Here is a 20,204-nt window from a genome sequence, read left to right as displayed (position 1 = left end):
CCTTCAAAAGTACTTTCCATTCTTTTCACCTCAAATTTCACTTTCACATAAAATTTTAACTTTTTCCTCCTCACTCTCTCCTTTTTACCCTCATCTTGCCCTGCCTTGCTTTTTAAATTTTCTAGACCCACTTTTGTTCAATGGTTTTTGAAGACTGCAACATCTCCAAAAGTAGGAAATACCATACTTAAATGCTGTCTTTGTGAATCTTTAGCATGTCCTGATAAACTCCTAATATTATATTTTGTGAAATTAGTTCATTCATTCAATAGATATTTATTGAATGCCTACCATGTGCTATTCTTGGCATTTAAATACAGTAGCAAACAAGAGAGACAGGTTCTTGCCCTCATACAGTTAAGATCTAGTTAGCTGAAGTAAATTAGCTAATACAAGAATGAACAAACAAGGGAAAAAATATATACTAATAAGTGCATAGAGTTAAAGTTGGGAAATGTGATAGAGACTTTCTATTATGTGTCAAGATGGCATGTGGTACTATCAATACAAAAATAAGAGCATTTTCCCCCAAACAGTCACATAAATTATAATGCCCAGTGACAGACATATAAACAATCACAAAGTAACAAACTGGACATGAAAGTGACCAAGAGAATGGAGAGGTCAGATCTGCTTGGTGGATCAGAGAAGGTGTACAGGGGCATGTATTTAAGAGTTGTAATTTATCAGAACATACAGGAGGAAGGGTATTCTAGGCTGAGGGAGCAGCATGAAAAATCAGAGAGCAGGAAACCCTCAGGAATGCAAGGATGTAGAGGTTGCTAAAGCACAGGGGATGTGTAAGAGAGGGTCATGTGATGAGGCCAGCCAGTGGGCAGAAGCCAGAACAGAGAGGTCACGTGTACTAAGTGAAAAAGTTCATTCTTTACCCTATAAGCAATATAGGGTCCTCAAAAGATTATAAAAAATGGAATAAAATGACCAGAGTTGCATTTTTTAAAACATGGCATGTGTCAGATAGATTAGGTGGGAGTAGGTCTCTCGGCAAGGAGGCCAGTTGGGAGACAACTTGCAATTCTCCATGGGAAGGCTGGCAAACGGAATTTCTGACAGGAAGGACCAAGGAAGAGCTGTACAAAATGTTATGGAGGTTGCGCCAATGGTCCTTGGTCATCAAATGAATATGCAAATATAAAAGGTGTGGTTTAAGAGAACTCTAGGCTTATGGATTAGGCAATGGGTCATAAAGTAATTCATCAGCATAGGCAGCATGGGAGAGGAACAGTTTTGTGGAGTAAGAAAATGAATTTTATTTTAGTTTAGGTGGAGTGTGATTTAACCATAGAATTTTTAAGTGGGCAATTTAATGCCTGGGTCTGGAGCTAAAGAAACGGGTGTGCGCGTGGCTTTAGATTAGGTGGCCATAAGCTCCCTACCTGATAGGTAAAATATATGATATATAAAATAGGCATGGTCTTTGAGTTAGACAAGAGTTTGAATTCTAACAGAGCAAGAACAGCTGTGTAACTTTGAGCAAATGACATAAGTTCTCTGAACATCAGTTTCTTTATCTATAAAATGGGTATAGCATCTACCTAAAAGAACTACTGTAGGATGAAGTGAAATAGTAATGTAGTGTTTACTTTTCGCCAAGGTTTTAAATGCATTATCATGTTTAAACACTGGGACTTCTTACTTATATTAGAGACACACTGATATATATAGAGATAGATGCATTTGCAGAGAAAGAGAGTACTTGGGTGTTTTACACATCTCACACATATCACAAAAATTTTATCTTCTATTTAAAGAAATCATTTATTGACTTTAAAGTTCGTGTTTAAACTATACCATATTGCCTCAACAACTTTGTAACTAACAAAGTAGCACTTTCTCCTTGAAAACTTTTTTTTCCCTTCTGGTTTGGGTATTATCTTAGGAAAAAGGAAAACATCCTGATTGTTTCAACCAGAAAGGAGGCTGGGACTAGGAAGGGCCATAGGTATGGCTGAAAATCTAAAGAGAGGAACAGAGATTGAGAAATTAAGAAGTACCGAGCCATTCAGGAGAGCGCCTGTAGTATAATAGCCCGGACACCAGTGTCATGAAGGTAATTTCAAAAGTCACCATTCTGATATGACCATTTAGTAGCGAGATGAGACTACTGGAGAAACAAGAGATCCTAGTCTTTCTCTCTTTTTTCACCTTGTCTTTTACTTTGCCCTACAGAAAAATAGTGACCTCATACCCAAGTAACCAACACTTTTAAAACATGAGATTTACTACAATTAACATGAAATTTTAAGAGACATTATTATAAACCACAAGGTCTCATACAAAGCACTTTGACTCTACATTCTTCCTAAGTTTACCCAGGATTTGTTGAGGCATTCACAATTTGCATTTACAAATCTTCTTAAATTTAGACCTACAGGCAGTACTGTTCACTAACCCATAGGCTTTTATTTGTTAATTTGGAATATAAAAGGAATCAGCAAGATATATTAGAATCAAATTCAGAGGTTTTTCTTTTCCATCAAACAAGTAGGCAGAATACTTTTCACATGACCTGTGTGATAATCATCATACACTGCATTAATACCATTACTTTGATGCAAATGACATAGTATATTGTGCAGCTATGTAGCCATGGAATGCAGGCCTTGTTATTACTGAGCATATGTGCCCATACGCAAACAATAGCAAACATCCTGGATAAGCTCCGTTTTTCCTGATGACTCATTTCCTGTAAGTTCATAAGTCTGTGTCATTATCAGCCTGGTGGGTGTATACCAAAAAATATTATACTAAAGCATTGAGTGTGCTTCATTGTCCATATGATTTGATAGAAGGCTATTCTGGATCTTCTGAAAAACCTTCAATATCCAGACTAGTTTGGAAATCTGTTGAATTTCCTAGGAGGCCCTGAGGACCAGGTATCAGAATGATCCACAACCTCACTGAAATGCTCAACTCTTTTTAGAACTCGACCAATAGAGAAAATAAAGAATGAAATGTGCTTCTAGCATTGCAAGTTGTTTTCTAGCATTGCAAGTTGAAAACAAATTCACCAAACATCTAAAATTTATTTCAACATTTCTAAATTTTACCTTTTTGAAAGTCTACTGCCAAACAACATAAAACCTCTCACAAAAAACAAACAAAAACATTTCAAGCACATAAAAGTTTGAATACAATGTCTGGGGATTTATGAGACCTGCTGAGCCCCTAGAATGCAGATTAAGAAACAGTGGTTCCAAAGAATATCTTAAAATTTTAGAATATGATGTGGGGAGAGACTTGAGTAATCTTTGCTTAATACATACAGTGCAGGAAACTTGTATCGAGGTTGAACCTGTCTTTTCAAAATAATTTCAGAACATCTCATTTTCAGCTATGAACAGTCCTATGAAATAGACCTGGCAAAATTATCTTTGAAGGACGACAATGAAACTAGGGCACTTAACAGAAGTTATAATGATTGCCAAAACCACACAACTGCTAAGGGCAGACTCAGATTTGAAACCTAGGTCTCCCACCCTGAACCCTTGTTCATTCCATTGGACCAATGATTTCCAGGCTGAAATCTCTGGATTCTTAGAAATATATTAGCTTCTGGCTTTAATTATTAAAACAAGGGAAACAGATGTTTATTTAATAAAAGCAATGGACTGAATGGACAAAAGCCATCAAAATACAGCATAGAATATAGGAAAAAAAGGGAATAAAATCAGAATTCAGTAATGAAAACACGGGATGCTAATTGCCTTAACAATGCCTCCATTCTTGAGGAACCATTTAGTCATTAAAGATAGAGTATATCATGGATGCTAAAAACAGGTTTCTGAGCTGAACCACGAGAATTCAAATCCCAGATCTGACTTTCACTGTGTGACCTGGGGAAAATCAACTCACTTTCTGTGCTTCAGTTTCTTCAATTATAAAATGAATTATATAAAGAACAGTCCATCTCATAAGGTTGCTGTGAAGAGCCAATGAGTTAATAAATACCAACCCTTAGAACTGTACTTGGCATATATGTCTGTAAGTGTCAGCTATTTTTAGGTTCTCATTTCATAGTTTTAAATATAGTGCTCCATGGTTGTCACTGCTCACATTCCATGGTGATGGTAAGATTATTCTTACTTCCATCCTCAGGTGGTTGTTTATATACACACACGTATATGCCCATAAGTTCTCATCTAGCTATAAAAGCTGTGAATAGGAAGAGGTGAAGCTGCTCCGAGCTTGTCTTCTCTCTGAGGTTTGTTCCTCAGCAATTTCTATATATTCTGCCCCAATTTTGTCTTTTCCTCTAATATTGCAAAGCTACTGTGGTAAACTCCTTCATAAAAAAATTGCTCCAACAGTCTCTATCCTATCTGCTATAATCATTCCTTGGAAGATGATTCATTAAGAAAAGGTACACTTAATTGTCAAACAAAATTTTAAAAATAATAAGGGCCCCAAAATCATTTGTCTCTCATACCTTTTTCAATGTTTCCAGGTAGCCTATGTCAGGCCTTCCACAGTTGTAGGAAAAATAATCCACTTTCCTTATTACTAAAAAGTGACACATGACAAGTTTATTGGTGGAATTTCACACATACGTAATTCCTCAAACAGCGGAAAATCATTCTTGTAAAGAACAAGAAAGAAACCACTCAAATAACCAATAGATGTCTATAACCGATGGTAGAGTTAAGGAACAAACTTAACTAAATTTAATCCATTTATAGCTCATGCATTAAAAATGTTTTAACCAACTGAAGTGCTGGGTTTGTGGGCAAAAGGTGACACAAGCATTAGAGGATTGAAAGGAGAAGGGATCTTCAAGTCTTGTCAATGGTTTTAGATTAACTTGAGTACTTTTCAGAAGCCCTTCATCAAGGAATTGTTTATAAACAGGCTTTGGTGTTCTCATTCTCTATTCTCTTGCATCACAAGGAGGGTTGGGAAGTAGGATGAAGCTAACTGCATCCTTGTCTATATATGACTATGCACTCAAAAAGAAATAATAACATCCCATAGTTCACTGGGCACATTAGCCCTGGATTTCAAACTTAGTTCTCAGACACGAAACTCTTGTAAGAAATAAGGGAAACACTGACACAGAAAGGATCATCTATTAAGAAATCAAAGGCAGAAGGAGTCGTGATTCTTTAAGATTTTTAAGTACTGGATATTTGTGGATGCACAGTAATGATTGATGACAATGATTATAATGATAAATTCACAAATCAGATATGTAGAAATCTACAAATCAGATATGGTTGGTTTTTATAAATATACCAGATCTGTACAGAAGAGGAAATCTGCAAAGAGAACCAAGTGTCATCCTTCACTCCTATGCCTTAAAATCAACCTAAACCAATAGATTTTCTGAAATGGCTAACTCTTTTGAAATAATCTTATGTTTTCCTTGGGGAAATGGAAAGCCAACAGCTTTTGCTTAACAGTTAGCATATTGCAATTTGCAATATGGGTGACTTAAAAAAACCATACATGGAAATATTTCCTTCAATAGGGCCTAGAGTACAAAAAGATCTTTTGCTTCATTTCCTCTCCTTGCCTGCTGTAGAGGTCATTACCCTCAGGGAGAGGCAGATGGAGTTCCTTGTACCGTCATCACTGGGTTTTCAGATTCATTCAGGGTATTTGGGATGCCTGCTGCAAGGCCATTCTAGAAGACTTCTTCCTGAAGAGCCAGGAATCAGAGTGGACACTCCTGTCCTACTCTTATATTTATAGTTGGTTTCTAAAATTGCTGATTAGTAGTTAAACTTAAGCCCTCAAGAAGACTTTTGGATTCTCTCAAAGACTGGTGGAAATCCATCCTTTTTGGTTCTTCTGCATTTACCTAGACAAAATGTGTCTTTCTGATTTATTTTGAAAGTCAGCATTATTGTCTATGAAGGTTGCCAAGGTAGATGTGTTTATGTGTGCTGTGTATGTAGCGCTAAGGAAGTTGAGTAGTTATGATCTGCAAGAGTACCATGGAGTATGGAAGGAAAGGAAAGTTGCTCTAAATAGAGAATAAACAGTAAAGGAGAAATAACTCTAGTGCAAATAATAACTGATCCTGGTTTACAAGTGAGTGACCCCAGAACTGTTGGGTTAAGGATAAGCCAGGTCTTTTTTTCAGAGTATCCAGCTTGGCACAGTCTGACCATGTCAGCAAAGCAGATAATTCACAACATTTTCTTAATCAAAGACTGCAGACAGTATTTGAGCTGGTTTGAATCTGCTATGTACCCTGAAACCATATGTTCTTTTAATCCATTCTTATGGGTGCAGACCTATCATGGGTGGGAATTTTTGGTAGGCTGTTTCCATGGAGATGTGATGTCTTAATTCCCTTGCTGGAGTCTTAAGAGAGAGACGTTTTTGGAGAGAGCTCAGAGCTGAGAGACTTCAGAGGAAAAAAATACCCCAGGAGAAACCAAAAGGACCCAGAGGAGTTGAGAGAGCCATTTTGAAGCTAGAGCCCAGGAGAGAAGGAGAGAGCAGGACCAGCAAACATTGCCACGTGCCTTCCCATGTGACGGAGGAACCTGGGATAGCAGCAGCCTCTTCTCAAAGAAGGTATCTCCTTCTTGATGCCTTATAATCCAGATTTTCTCATGGCCTTACAACTGTAACTTTGCAACCTACTAAATCCCCTTTGTAAAAGCCAATCCACTTCTGGCATATTGCATTCCAACAGCTTTAGCAAACCGAAACAGTACTTTACATAGAAAAATCATAAACATATTAACTAGGTAACCATTAAATTATACTTCATTGAATTTAGATGAACATTTTTAAACACATTATGATATCTAACACATCCCTTACCTTGGTCATTAGTCTTTGGTACCTTTTGCGTTCAAGCCACCCCCTGACACGCGCTTGCATGATGGTGATCATTCTCATTATTTTTTTAGTGATCACAAATTTGTTCCTTTCTCGGAACACCTGGAAGATTTCTATGTGTGGTCCAATTCTTTTAACTTTATTGTCACTTTTCTCACTTTTATTGGAAACAGACTTTATCCTAAAAATAAAATTAAATACATTTTTATTAAAGATAAGAAAAACACTTATTTCTGCAAACAAATTCATTTCAAGGATTAATATATTGAAATGGGAAATATATTGTAATGTGAAAATATACGGTACCAAATGAACATGCCAGTAAGGTTCCCCAAAGTTGGTTAAATATGCCAGAATCAATTTAACATGTATAAAATTAACCACGTGCAGAAAGGAAATCCAAAAGAAAAAGAATTTGCTACGGTTTATCCACAACTATTTAAGAGTTACAGTATCTGCGGAACAAGACATTTTCTTATGAGAAATAGGGCAGAGTTAGTCAAAATATTTTTTTCTCTTCCAGAAGCTTTTTTAAACTCAAGACTACTTCTAAACTATTTAGCACTGATATGCGGCTTACCAAACGTCACCCCAAAAGCAATTTCATTTCTAAATACTCTCAGTTGAGAGGCCCAGAGTGCAGTGGTAGGTTCATGGGTGCTTGGTTCAAGAGAAACCTGATTCATTTATCTTACTAGCAACTACAAAATGCCCTGCAATACTCAGACTGATGACCCTGGCAGTGATTACCAACATGTGAGAAAACTGCTGATTTTCTGCCACGAGCAAACTCTCTGTAACCTTGACAACCTGTGTGTGCTTTTTCCCTTTATATAGTTTTGTATTATAGGGTGGCTTGTTTGTCCAAAGCCTTCCAAAGTCTAAAGTCTAGTTCCCTTGTCATTCTGAGCATATAAAAACCGATTTTTTCAAAAATTTTAATGTTGTTGTTTATGAATATCCCCTTCAAAGCTAGATTTTCAGTGATATGACCAGGTCAATTGACCCCCCAGAGCTGAGTCTTGCCCAAGTGGTATACAGTATGTGGGTTTTTGAATCCCAGGCTCAAATATTTTGATCCCCAAAATGAGTCTCACTGACTCTTGTTTCTGAGTATTTTTTTTACTCTGTTTTTATTTCTACATTAAGCTGGTTCTTGAATAAGTCACATTCTGCTCTGTACATAGCCATCACTTTTATTTGCTCTGTGACTACAATGTCGGGGTTTAGCTTTGATTATTTGACCCAGCCATCTAAGTCTCTGCTGGGCTGTAGATGATAGGGAATCCAGCTGCCTACTTTGCGTTTTTTTTTTTTTGTTGTTGTTGTTGTTAGTCTTGAAGCTTGTTGTATCTTCTTATTGCCCCTGAGTAGCAAGTTGTTTGCATGGCACTATAGCTAAAATCAATCAAGAATAATTTTGTGTCTAGTAGAGAGCATATCAGCTCCAGATCAAGAAACTTTCCTCTCTGACTCCCTGATCTTCCTACTCCCCAAATGCCGTAACTGACCAGTGAGATTTGCTGAGTCACAGAAAATTGTGCTGTGTATTTACTTTGGACCTATAGCTAAGGATGAAAATCTGAAGTTCATAGTTCTCTCATACCTGTTGTATGTAAATGAAATGCAAATGCTGTATGTAAATTTTTCCTTGCAAAAGAAAGGAAGTTGGCCTTTTACACTGTCCTTATACCTGTGGCTCTTTTTTTTTTGTACCTGTGGCTAGCTCTTTCTTTCTCTAAAGAAAACTTTTATAGATAATGAGAAACAAAAACACATCCTTTTATGTGCTAAAGGGATATCTTATTCAATCAGACAAATCTGCCAGAGAAGAGGAAAAAAATGAGGCAAAGTTTGCATTTGTCTGTTGGGATTTTTGTTTAAATGAAGACTGATTTTGAATGGCTTAGAAAATAGGGAGCTTTGCCTTCAAGAGGATATTTATTTGATTTATATAACAATTTTTAGGAATGGGCCTTGATATATGAGATAAAATGGGAATGCAGTTGAAATGGAAATAACAGATTCTGGCTTTGACCAGAGCTTCAAGATCTACTGTGAAATCTGAAGGGATTCTGAGCTTATGACTTTTTCTCCTTTCTCTCAGAAAAAAATAAATGCAGTATTATAAAAATGTCTGAATGGGCTACACCAAGCAGTGAGGGGAAGTTCCAAGTTCTAACAACAAGGTATATGATAATCTTAAAGGGGTATGTGTGATTGTAGGTGATCTGTGATGTGTACTGCTGAGGTAGCAGCAGCTGTCACTGGAGCTCTGCTGATTTCCCGAATGGCCTTGAATGGTATACAATTCTTGGTTACCGACTTTACAGTATGTGCATGTGTGTGCCTCTGTGAAGGAATAAGTTTTAGTTCTTTGGGTTAAATCTCAGCTTAATATGAGTGATTGGAACTATATTAAATACAAAAATTACAAAAATGCAAATATGTTTACAAAATTATGAACGTGCTTTTTCTGTTGTTTTTTTTTTAATCAATGGAAAAGTAAAAGCATTTCATCTTGGACCCTAGACATATGAACTTTGGTAAGTAGTTCATCTCTAGAAATAAAAATTTGCTCACATTTTGCCTCCACTGGCAAATCTTTCTAATGTTGTTGTTCCCAAATTCAAGCCCCAATTTAAAAAATTAAAACTGATATATTTTTTTAACCTAACTATCTTTTGGGGGTCCCAGATGGCTGTAAGACCATAAAAATGATTTTTTCCTTCACTCTATAAAATAAGGAATGCTAGAAATGACCAGGTATATTTGGCATGTTACATATTTTCATGTATATCAACACTATAGCGAGAGCTACCCTATTTATCAAAGCTCAAAGTATAAAAGCTCTCCCTCATAAAGTTAAACATATATCTAAAATATTATTAATCTAAATTAATTAGAAGCACACTGTGGTTAACTGACTACATAGTTGGTCCAATTAATGCCTTCTGATAGCCATAACTTTTCCATGTGACTTTGTAGCTGCACCCATCAAGAGTGGAAATCTATTTATCCACCCTGTGAATCTGCGCTGGACTTGTGAGTTACTTTGGCCAGCAGAATCCATAGAAATGATGATGTGCCAGTTCTGGGCATGTTCCCCAAGAGGCCTCACATAGTTTCATTCTCTCAGAATCTTGCATCTACATGAGGACAAGTCACTGAGCCTCTAAAGGACAAGAAAACACATAGAGAAGAGACAAGTGGTCTTTGCTTGAGTGAGCCCAAGTGATATCAACTGAGCCTGAGCCAAATTATCAGAATAGCCTTATGAGAAAAAATAAGTAGGTTCTGTTTCAAGCCACTAGTTTTGTGATACTATTATGGCACTATAAAACTGATACACACACTTTGTTCATCCACAGAGTCAAGGCAGTCACTGTCAAATTGATTTTTTAAAAGATGTTATTTCAGTTGTAAATTATCTCTGTCTAGTAGTGACACTCATTACATAAATTTTATGAGATTAACTTTTTAAAACCTTGAGGTTTATCAATATCCCCACAGTCAATATGTTCTTATTTCAAGGTGATCAATGACAATTGAAATGATTTCCTCAACAAATGAACCCATTCCCTCCACTCTAATAATGTTGGTCATTGTACTAAATACATATTAAATATTTAATGGCATTCAGTCTTATCATCAACAGTTAAGTTCTGCTTTTCCAAAGTTCCTGCTGTGAGTTTTAAGTCATAGACTGAGTCTTCTGGAAGAAATATCAAAAGAATGAAAACCTTGTGAAGAATGCACATTCTCAACAATTCATGCTACAAGAAAAAGGCTTATATGTACCTGCTTCTGAGCTTAAACTGCTATCATGACGGTGAACTTACTGTCCTAGATCAAAGGACTGATTTAAGATTTCTGGACTAGGTTCATCCAGAAACAGATGACTTCATGGTGGTAGTCTGCTTAATCCTAGATCAGCAGAACAAGAATTAATTATCTAGAATTGAATAGACTGATTAAATTGTGGTTAATATTTATTCTCTAATAAAAAATATGAGTAAACTCCCTTTCTTGCTTTGGATCTATTTATAAACTTTAATTTATTGGTTTTATGTGTAAAAACTAGAATAAAACATCCTTTCAATGTATATAAATGATTACAACTAACCCCTCAGAACTCAGGGAAAAAATCCTAATAAAAATTTTAATACACATTATAAGTTAATAACGCATGAAGAATAATGATTCTGTAAAACGTTAAGAACACATATTAATCTATTTTGCCTACAAAACAATTTAGAACAACAGCTAAATATATACAAAATGCCTTTATGGAGTTCATGATATTTTGTAAGTATGTAGTTATTTACACAGCTTTAATTAAAATGATCTTTTCCACCATGATGTAATTTCAAAATCTAGTTTGTATCCATTTTCCATGCCAAAGAGGCCACATTTAAAGATAAGGCATCTAACTAGGGGTGACAGCCCACAGTAAGGAGTATGGACTCATTTTATTTGTAAAAATGATGCCACAAAGTGATCCTAGAAAACTGGCCTGATAGCTCAACTATTGCTTTAAAAATTTCCCCCGATAGAATGTTACTACAAATGATACATATTAGAAAAATTGAGGTTATTAGAAGAAGAATGGAAGTGCTTTTACCATTATACTTAATGTAGGTAAAACCTAGAAGGAAAAAATTGGATGATCCCTATTTCCTAACTCTAGGAGAAGAAGTGATAAGAACAATAAAAATATCCCTGGCATTTTAAAAGAATATGACAATAAGAGTTTTATAAATCTTCTAGCCTAAAGTTAATGGTGACTTCATATCAAATGATTCTAGTTGTGTTAGCCATTCAAAAATGGAGGTCTTTATGTTTTAATCAATACTTCTCATCCCTTCTATGTAAACAAAACTGCTGCACTTAAATAACAAATTAACAAAACTGCATCAGATGTTGCTCAACAAACTTACGTGGTCAAAACAGTTCCTTACAAGTGGAACTTGATCACAAAGTAGGGTTGAGAAAGCAAACTGACAACTTGTCTTTCCTCTATCATGTAGACGTGTGCCCAGAATATTCCACTGATGACCAAGAAAACAATAATGCTATCAGCAGAGGCAGCTACTGGCAGTGGAGCCAATGTGGGTAGGTATCGTGACTGCAACAAAATCAGAGTGTCTTGGAAAGGTTTATGGTAGCCATATGCATAAAGGTTACATGGCCAAGATTTTGGGGTGATTTAAACAAGATGACTAGTCCTGTAATATCCCTCAAATTGCATTAAAATTTTGATAAGTCATCCAGAGGCAAAGGGTAAACTTTAGTTATTCAGTTATTGTCCACTAAAATAATCCAAGACTAGTATATATAAACAAAAGGGTGATGAAAATATAATCTTTACATCACCATATAACTCATTTCCTGGATAAAACAACATTTATCAAGAGTGTATGCTAATCTTTTTCTTTTAATTTCCAACATCCAAGCCTGTCTTCAAAAAAGTATATTTCACTCAATTACAAATACTATATCTTTAGAGATATCATATACTCATAAAAATGAACATCCTATATTTTGAATATAGTATATTTTCAAGTTTTGGAACAATGATTCCAAAGTGTTGTGTTGAAGTGACCACAACACCAGGGTGTCTGAAAGGTTATAACATTTATCAAATAAAAATGTTATCATAATTAATTAAAATGTAAACCTGGAAAAAAGTGAATTGCAAACATACGTAGAGGAAAATGCTCCAATAATTTTAAATTAAAATAGAAATAACAAGTCACCATGTTTTCTTTTTTGTATGCTGTATGATGGGGTCACATTTCACTACTTTTCCATGCGAATCTCCCCTTATTGCAGCACCATTTGTTGAATTTTTGTTTGCTTTTGCTTGGTTGTTTGTTTTTTTGGGAAGTGCATGGACCAGGAATCAAACCTGGGTCTCCTACATGGCAGGCAAAAATTCTACCACTGAACTACCCTTGTACCCCAAGTCACCATTTTTTACTTCTAAAATTCGGAGAAAAACACTACAAAAACTATTAAATTCTAGAAAAGTTTGGTTCAAGATGTACTTCCAATAGTATTCTTGGTTGTATAATTCATTTGGCAAGTAATTTGGTAATCTGAGTCAAGCACATATGATCTATTAATTTCCTTTCTAAATGTTTGAAGATGTGCATCATAATTTCATTTATGATGGGAGAAGTTTAGAAACAAATGTCTAAGGAAATTATATTATACCAAACCAATGGACCAATAAAAGATCATAAAAGTGATGTTTACAAAGATGATGTAATAATGAGGAATTTTTTTTATTTAATAAAATAGCATTAAAAATAAAGACTAAATGATATGCATTTTATGCTTATAATGTTATTTTTTTAATGCATATAATAAGGACAGAAAAAAACAAGCCCAAACATTATAAGTGGTTGCATTAAAGTAAAGATTTTGAATCAATTGTGGCATCAGAATCATGTGAGAAGCATTTTCAAGGCACAGGACTTTCCCTCCAAGATTGTGACTCATTGACTCATCCTGTAAAATCAATGTTTCATTTTGCTTTTTCTCATTTCATTCAGATTTTCTAAAACAGACCTATATGTTTTGTGTAATGTAAAAGAAAAATGTAATAATTAAATCTATTAATAAGGTATTATTAATAAAGGTAGTAGCAACCTTTATTAGCATTTACTTCAGACAGAGTCTCTCCTTTAATCCCCAAGATAATTTTACTGGATATATGTTACTACCCTTCTGATTTTATAAATGAAGAAACCGATACGGAAAGAAATTGAGTTCCCAAGATCATGCAGTTTAAATTAGCACAGTTGGAACTGGAAGCTCTCCTTTTCCTGTGTGTGATAAAATCAAACAAGGACAAGATTGTGTCATGACTTTAGAAAGGATGCCATTGGTGATCACTGATTCTCAATGGTTAGCATTTAGGGAACTTGGTGTAGGTTTTTGTTTGCTTGTTTCAGTTGCACTGAAAAGACACAGCAATACCAAGCATACTGACTCCATTATAGAACTGTTCAATTTTATGAAGGGTAGTAAAATGAGTACACTAGATTTGGGAAATGAATTGTGACTGTAAGGTATACAAAGGATGAGTAACTTCTGAAGTAGACAATTCATGGGAACTAGGTTTTGCTTAGCCTCCATCTGTTACTTTTAAATGGATCTTGCTTCACAATACCTGAACACAATTTTAATAGGAAGAGAATTGCCACATTTAAAGAGATTCTTAACTACTAAAGAGTCTCCAGAGAACTTTTTTATAAAATCTTTATTTTAAAAATGTGAATCATCAGGCTAAACACAAACCAGCTTTTCATCACTAGAAGGGACCACCTCATTTGCCCTCATGCCAACTCCTACTAAAACCATTCTAAGAAAGGATAAGAGAAAAACAAGGCTGAGTGGGCTGATTTGACTTTCTTATTTGAAGTTTGACAAATCTATGATCGAAGTACCAAATCAAATAACATTTTCAAGGAGAGAAGAAATCATTAAACAAGATAACATGTGAGAAAAGATACAACAGTAAGTTAATTAGTAAGTTAATCACGTCCGAACATTAGACACTGAGCTTGGCAAACGTTTGAACATGGAATTTCCTTTCAGCTGCTAATGCTTATATGATAATGTATATTAAGCACTAAATCAGTTTTAGAGTTTGGTTCAGATATTGCTACTAATTAGTTTTGGCTGATATTGAAGTATTTTGTATGCCCCATTTATAAAAGCACTGTTTGCCCATCTGTTCATAGGTTGAAAGTGATTAAAGGATACTTATTTTGGCTGTTATAAAAGCCAAATACTTTTTAAGCTGCAAATATGTGACAAAACCAGTGTGGGTTGCCAAGTTCAGAAATATATTAAAAGAGATTTGTAGTGCCTCCCTCCCCCAATTCCTCTTCCAACCTAAATTATCGAAAAGTAAATATCACCACTTTCCTGATTAAACTAGCATGCCTGCTTTGTCCAAATGCTTTGCAATTTAGTTATAATTTACACAATTTACTCTGATTTGTATCCTCTGCTCCCAAGCTGTGTCGAGGACTTTAGTTTCCTGTACGTGCAGCCTTGAAGGAGAAACATGTGATGCCCTCATGCTTTGAATGCAAGATTTGAAAGCAATTTGGGTGACGAGGGAAACACGTTTGTGCCCTACTTTAATCCCCTGAATGAGGTCTGTTCAGTTTGAAAACAATGTGTTCACTTCAAGAGGGGTAATATCTGTTTTTAAAAAGAGGGATGTAACACATTTCCATGAAATACATACGTTTGTCCCAACATTGTTTCTAAATTTTCCCAATAGTTTAGTACTTGATGCTAGTCAGACTTTTCTAACTTGCCTTGAAATGGAAGGTGATACCAGCAGGCAAAATTTTTAAATGGCTCAAGTATCTGAATGATATTTTTTTTCTTCTGTGCTCTGTATTTTACAATGCAACTCTACCCTAATCCCCCCCCAAAAGCAAGCTCCTCCCAACCCCTCATTTTGGGCTGCCCCTACCCCACAGCAATCTGTTGTAACAGAATTATATAAAGAGTGGAGGCTGAAAACCTATTAAAAGCCTTCAAATGTATTTCTGACTAGGTTATTCTTTACCTAAATAAATCCCTAATTAGAAAACTTCAGGCAGCAAAATGTTTAAGGCAATTAATATGGGAGAAGAAATCATCCCAACCTGTTTATACCACATCTGAGGAAAGAGGTGTTCTGTTGTTACTGCAGCTTAGTGTTGCTGCTTGGTTTGAATTTTCCAACAGCTTTTCCTCAAAGCAAAACAGAGATTTTTAAATTTCAAATTCAGAATTCACATTCGAATTCAAATTCAAAAATGCAATTATTCCTTCCTCAGAACAGAGGAGCCCTGTGTTTATTATGAATTAAACTGAGATCATCATGTCACATAAAAGAAAAGCCAAAGGATGAAGGAAATAGTTTTTGTTTCAAATTTAGTTGATTATGACTTTGGGATGAAAGTAATAAATGGTGTGCTTTCAAGGAATCTTTTTTAACTCAGATATCCAAAACTTCTTTGTGTTATTCTTCTAGGTTTGTAACTGAGGGGCACTGAAAAAAATCACCCTTGAAGAAAACTGAAATCACTAGGCTGTTTATGCCAAAGACGTAATGGAGGATGATTTTTATGTAGCGTAGTGATCAGAGATGTCCGTTTTACACAGGCTTATCTATGGAATAGGGAAAATGAGTTGTTTTATTCTTCCTCCTAATTCAGAAATGTATTCCTCCTACTCCCAAACCAAACAACAGTTAGTCTCAGAAGCAAGCTGGCTCTACCCAGTGCCGTTCACTTCTCTCACCTCTGCTCAAAAAGAGAAGTAATGAAGATTTGGAGCCTATTCAGATTCCTTACCCCTAAAAAAAAGGCTTTGGATAATGAAACAAATTCCCAGACAACTAAGGCAATTCTAAAGGTAACTTCTGATATTACACTCAATATTTTATTTCTAACCCTATATATGTTTTAGACAGTGTCGCGCAGGTCAGGGATACCTTCAAGCAGATGTACACAGAGTGACAGGATGTAGGTCAAAAGGCTATATTAGAAAAATAGGGAATGTGAAGGGCGGACCATAGAGAACCTGAAGACAGAGAAAGATGCCACTCTTTGTCCCCTTTCTTTAAGCTTCTGCCTCCCTAGTCACCCTTTTTATGAATTCCTCTATGAAATGTTAATTACATCTGATTGGTCCCTGCTTGAGATATTCATTTATCCTCATTTTACTTGTAGGCAGGATTACTGTGCTTTAAGGATCAGAATTTATGCGTTTTCTTCCTCTCACTATTCTGCTTGTTCCTGCTTAGGACATTTCCCTCTGACTCTATGTGGAAATCACACTGGCACAAGTTCTTCCCCTTAAACCAGACCTTACCATTCTCTATTTCCTGACTGACTCTACGTGGCCAGTTTTTTCCTTATCTGTTCTGCAACCCTCAGCAGACACTCGTAGAATGATGTCCATCCCGGCAGGAGTGAGGAAGTGGACTCAAGGCTTCTCTTAGTGCCAGGCCATCTCTATTGGGTGTGTATGTGGTGAGGGGGAAGGGGTTGTATTCCAGCCTGGAGTCTAAGCCAATGTGTTCTAACTTAGTTTCACCAGACAGCCCAGCCATCAGTACCTGGGTACTTTATCTCCTCCTTGGCCTGCCTACTGGTGTGGTGTTTTTCCATCCTTTCAGGCCAGAGAGGGGCATGGATTGTGCTGATGTACTGTCAGTGACTCTCACTGATGTTGGGCTCTGAACATGTTCAGGAATCTGAGTTACTGAGGCTCATCCCACTCCCTCTTGGATACATATCTCTTTTGAGCAGAAACCTTGCACAAGAGGATATGTTGTATAAGGAAGATAACAAAAGCCCACAACTGACGACTAAGAGGTAGTTCAAAATTCTTAGCAATAGTCATAAGCAAGGAATGAATCATTCCTGAAGATACAGAGAAAAGTAGGCATTCTAAAGGCCAGATAAACAGTCATAAGCCAAGAAGATGAGGGGAAAATAGAGTGTCAGGACATAACAAACACCTTAAAATGGTCTCAAGGAAAGGGAATTGATAATTGGGGTAATTATTTGACCTAGACCTAGCTACTTTTACTCTTCTTTATGCCACTGAGAAACAATCCTAAGGAAAACACACCTGGAAGATGGGCGGTACAGCCACACAACAGTACTGGCCTAGAAGTTGGTAAGCAAGTTTGGAGATGGTAGCATTTCCCAGTAGATGTAGTTCTCTGATAACTATTTTCTGAGATTTCTTCTGATCAAAAGACTACTGTCACTGAGATGATTTGTTATGGCTCTCTTTAGTGTCTAGATAATGTAGACAGAAAGCTATCATCATCCTCGGAATTGGCAAAGCCAGGGATGGAATTGCTGGACATACATGTCACTTCTGGGTTGCTACTCAAAGTGTGGTCTGAAGACCAGCAGCATCAGCATCACCTGGGAGTTTATTGAAATGCAAAACCTCAGACTGTATTGATTCTACTTTGCTCAAAAGAATGACTATCAGACTGTAAATGATAGAAAACATACTGATATGACAGAACTGAAGTCCAAGCCAAAGAAGGATCTTATAAACAAAATTGAAGCTGTTCTTAATTAAAGTTTCTGGGCTCAGACAAATTATTTTCCAGATTTATCTGTTGATCTGCTGTCCTTGAAAATTTTGAACATGAGTGTGATTCAAGAATTCTGGAGAAGACAAATGTCCTCCTTTACAAAAAAGGAAATAATACATAAATTTGAAAGTGTGGACCACTTTGATATAAGATTCTGATATCAGTTATCATTTGGGACTTAAAGAAGTAGGGTTGCAAGAGCCAGACTAGTTATAAGAAAGTAAGTCATGACATCTGGAATTTACTTCCTTCATTTTAATCTTTATTACTGTGTTTCATTTTCTTTCTACTAGGGTAATAGACCAAAAATGAATTCTGATGAGTCAGAATTCCAGGAAGGCAACATTCAAGGTCTGCAGAAAATCTTTTTAAACCATGTGGGGATGTATGGGCTGCTTGAGTGATATATTAGTTAGTAAGCTGCCACAGTACAATATACCAGAACTGGAAATTTTAATAAGAGGAATTTAGTAAGTTACAAGTTTACAGTTCTAAACCTAAAAAAATGTCCAAACTAAGGCATCCAGTGAAAGATACCTTAATTCAAGAAAGGTCAATGGGTCAGGAACACCTGTCAGCTGGGAAGGCATTTGGCTTGCATCTGCTGGTCCCTTGGTCCTGGGCTCCATTGCTTTCAGTCTATGTTCCTTTGATGGCTCCTCACTTTGCTTCTCTGGGGCTGGTTTTCACCTCTTGGCTTCCCTTGGCTCTCTCCAGGCTCTGGCTTCCTTAACATCTCATGACAACATCTGCTGAACTCCAAACATCAACAAATACCAGTGTCTCTGTTCTCCAAGTATCAGCATCTGTGTCAGCTCTGCTCTGAAGTTTCTATAGGCTCTGTCATTTCTGAGCTTCTTAAAAATATTTCCCTTTTTAAAGACTGCAGTAAACTAATCAAGACACATTTGGAATGGGTGGAGTCACATATCCATAGAGATAATCTAATAAAAAGTTTCCAACCTACTGTATTAAATCAGGATTAAAAGAAATGACTGAAGAATGAATTAGTACCAATCCTGCTCAAACTCTTCAAAAACATTGAAGGGGAGGGAAGGCTACCTAACTCATTCTATGAAGCCAATATCACCCTCATACCAAAGCCAGACAAAGATACTACAAGAAAAGAAAATTAAAGACCAGTCACACTAATGAACATAGATGCAAAAATCCTCAACAAAATACTTGCAAATCGAATCCAGCAGCACATTAAAAGAATTACACACCATGACCAAGTAGGATTCATCCCAGTTATGCAAGGATGGTTCAATATAAGAAAATCAATTAATGTAATACAACATATCAACAAATCAAAGCAGAAAAATCACATGATCATCTCAATTGATGCAGAAAAGGCATTTGACAAAATCCAACATCTTTTCTTGTTGAAAATACTTCAAAGGCTAGGAATAGAAGGAAACTTCCTCAATGTGATAAAGGGAATATATGAAAAACCCACAGCTAACATCATCCTCAATGGGGAAAAACTGAAAGCTTTCCCCCTAAGGTCAGAAACAAGACAAGGATGTCCACTATCACCATTGTCATTCAACACTGTGTTGAAAGTTCTAGCCAGAGCAATTAGACAAGAAAAAGAAATACAAGTCATCCAAATCCAAAAGGAATAAGTAAAACTCTCACTGTTTGCAGATGATATGATACTATATGTCAAAAACCCTGAAAAATCTACAGCAAAATTACTAGAGCTAACAAATGAGTACAACAAAGTGGCAGTTTACAAGATCAACACTCAAAAATCTGTAGTGTTTCTATACATTAGTAATGAACAATCTGAGGGGGGAATCATGAAAAAAATTCCATTTATAATTGCAACCAAAAGTGTAAAATATTTAGGAATAAATTTAACTAGGGATACAAAAGACTTATACAAAGAAAACGATAAGAAATTGCTAAAAGAAATCACAGAAGACCTAAATAAATACCAGGGCATACTGTGTTCATAGACTGGAAGACTAAATATAGATAAGATGTTAATTCTACCTAAATTGACTTGAAGATTCAATGCAATACCAATTAAAATCCCCAACTTACTTTGCAGAAATAGAAAAATCAATAACCAAGTTCATTTGGAAGGGCAAGTTGCCCCAAATAGCTAAAAATATCCCGAGAAAGAAAAATGAAGTCTGAGGTCTCAAACTACCAGACTTTAAGGTGTATTACAAAGGTACAGTGGTCAAAACAGCGTAATACTGGCATAAAGATAAATATACTGACCAACGGAATTGGT

General features: G+C 36.0%; 1 protein-coding gene across 5 annotated transcripts in view; it reads right to left on the bottom strand.

Moving 5' to 3' along the window:
- The window catches only part of IQCM (IQ motif containing M), a 473,232-nt gene that overhangs the window by 222,731 nt on the left and 230,297 nt on the right, over positions 1-20,204 (bottom strand). For all 5 annotated transcript variants that reach the window (XM_077139855.1, XM_077139853.1, XM_077139852.1 and 2 more), the window contains one exon: positions 6,799-6,997. In XM_077139855.1, the coding sequence (XP_076995970.1) occupies positions 6,799-6,997 (199 nt within the window). The remainder of the gene's footprint in view (positions 1-6,798; positions 6,998-20,204) is intronic.

This window comes from Tamandua tetradactyla, chromosome 22 (genome assembly GCF_023851605.1).
Source record: "Tamandua tetradactyla isolate mTamTet1 chromosome 22, mTamTet1.pri, whole genome shotgun sequence".
In the NCBI taxonomy this organism is placed as follows: domain Eukaryota; kingdom Metazoa; phylum Chordata; class Mammalia; order Pilosa; family Myrmecophagidae; genus Tamandua; species Tamandua tetradactyla.
Note: the sequence above shows the minus strand (reverse complement) of the source record. Positions and strands in the feature narration are given on the sequence as shown.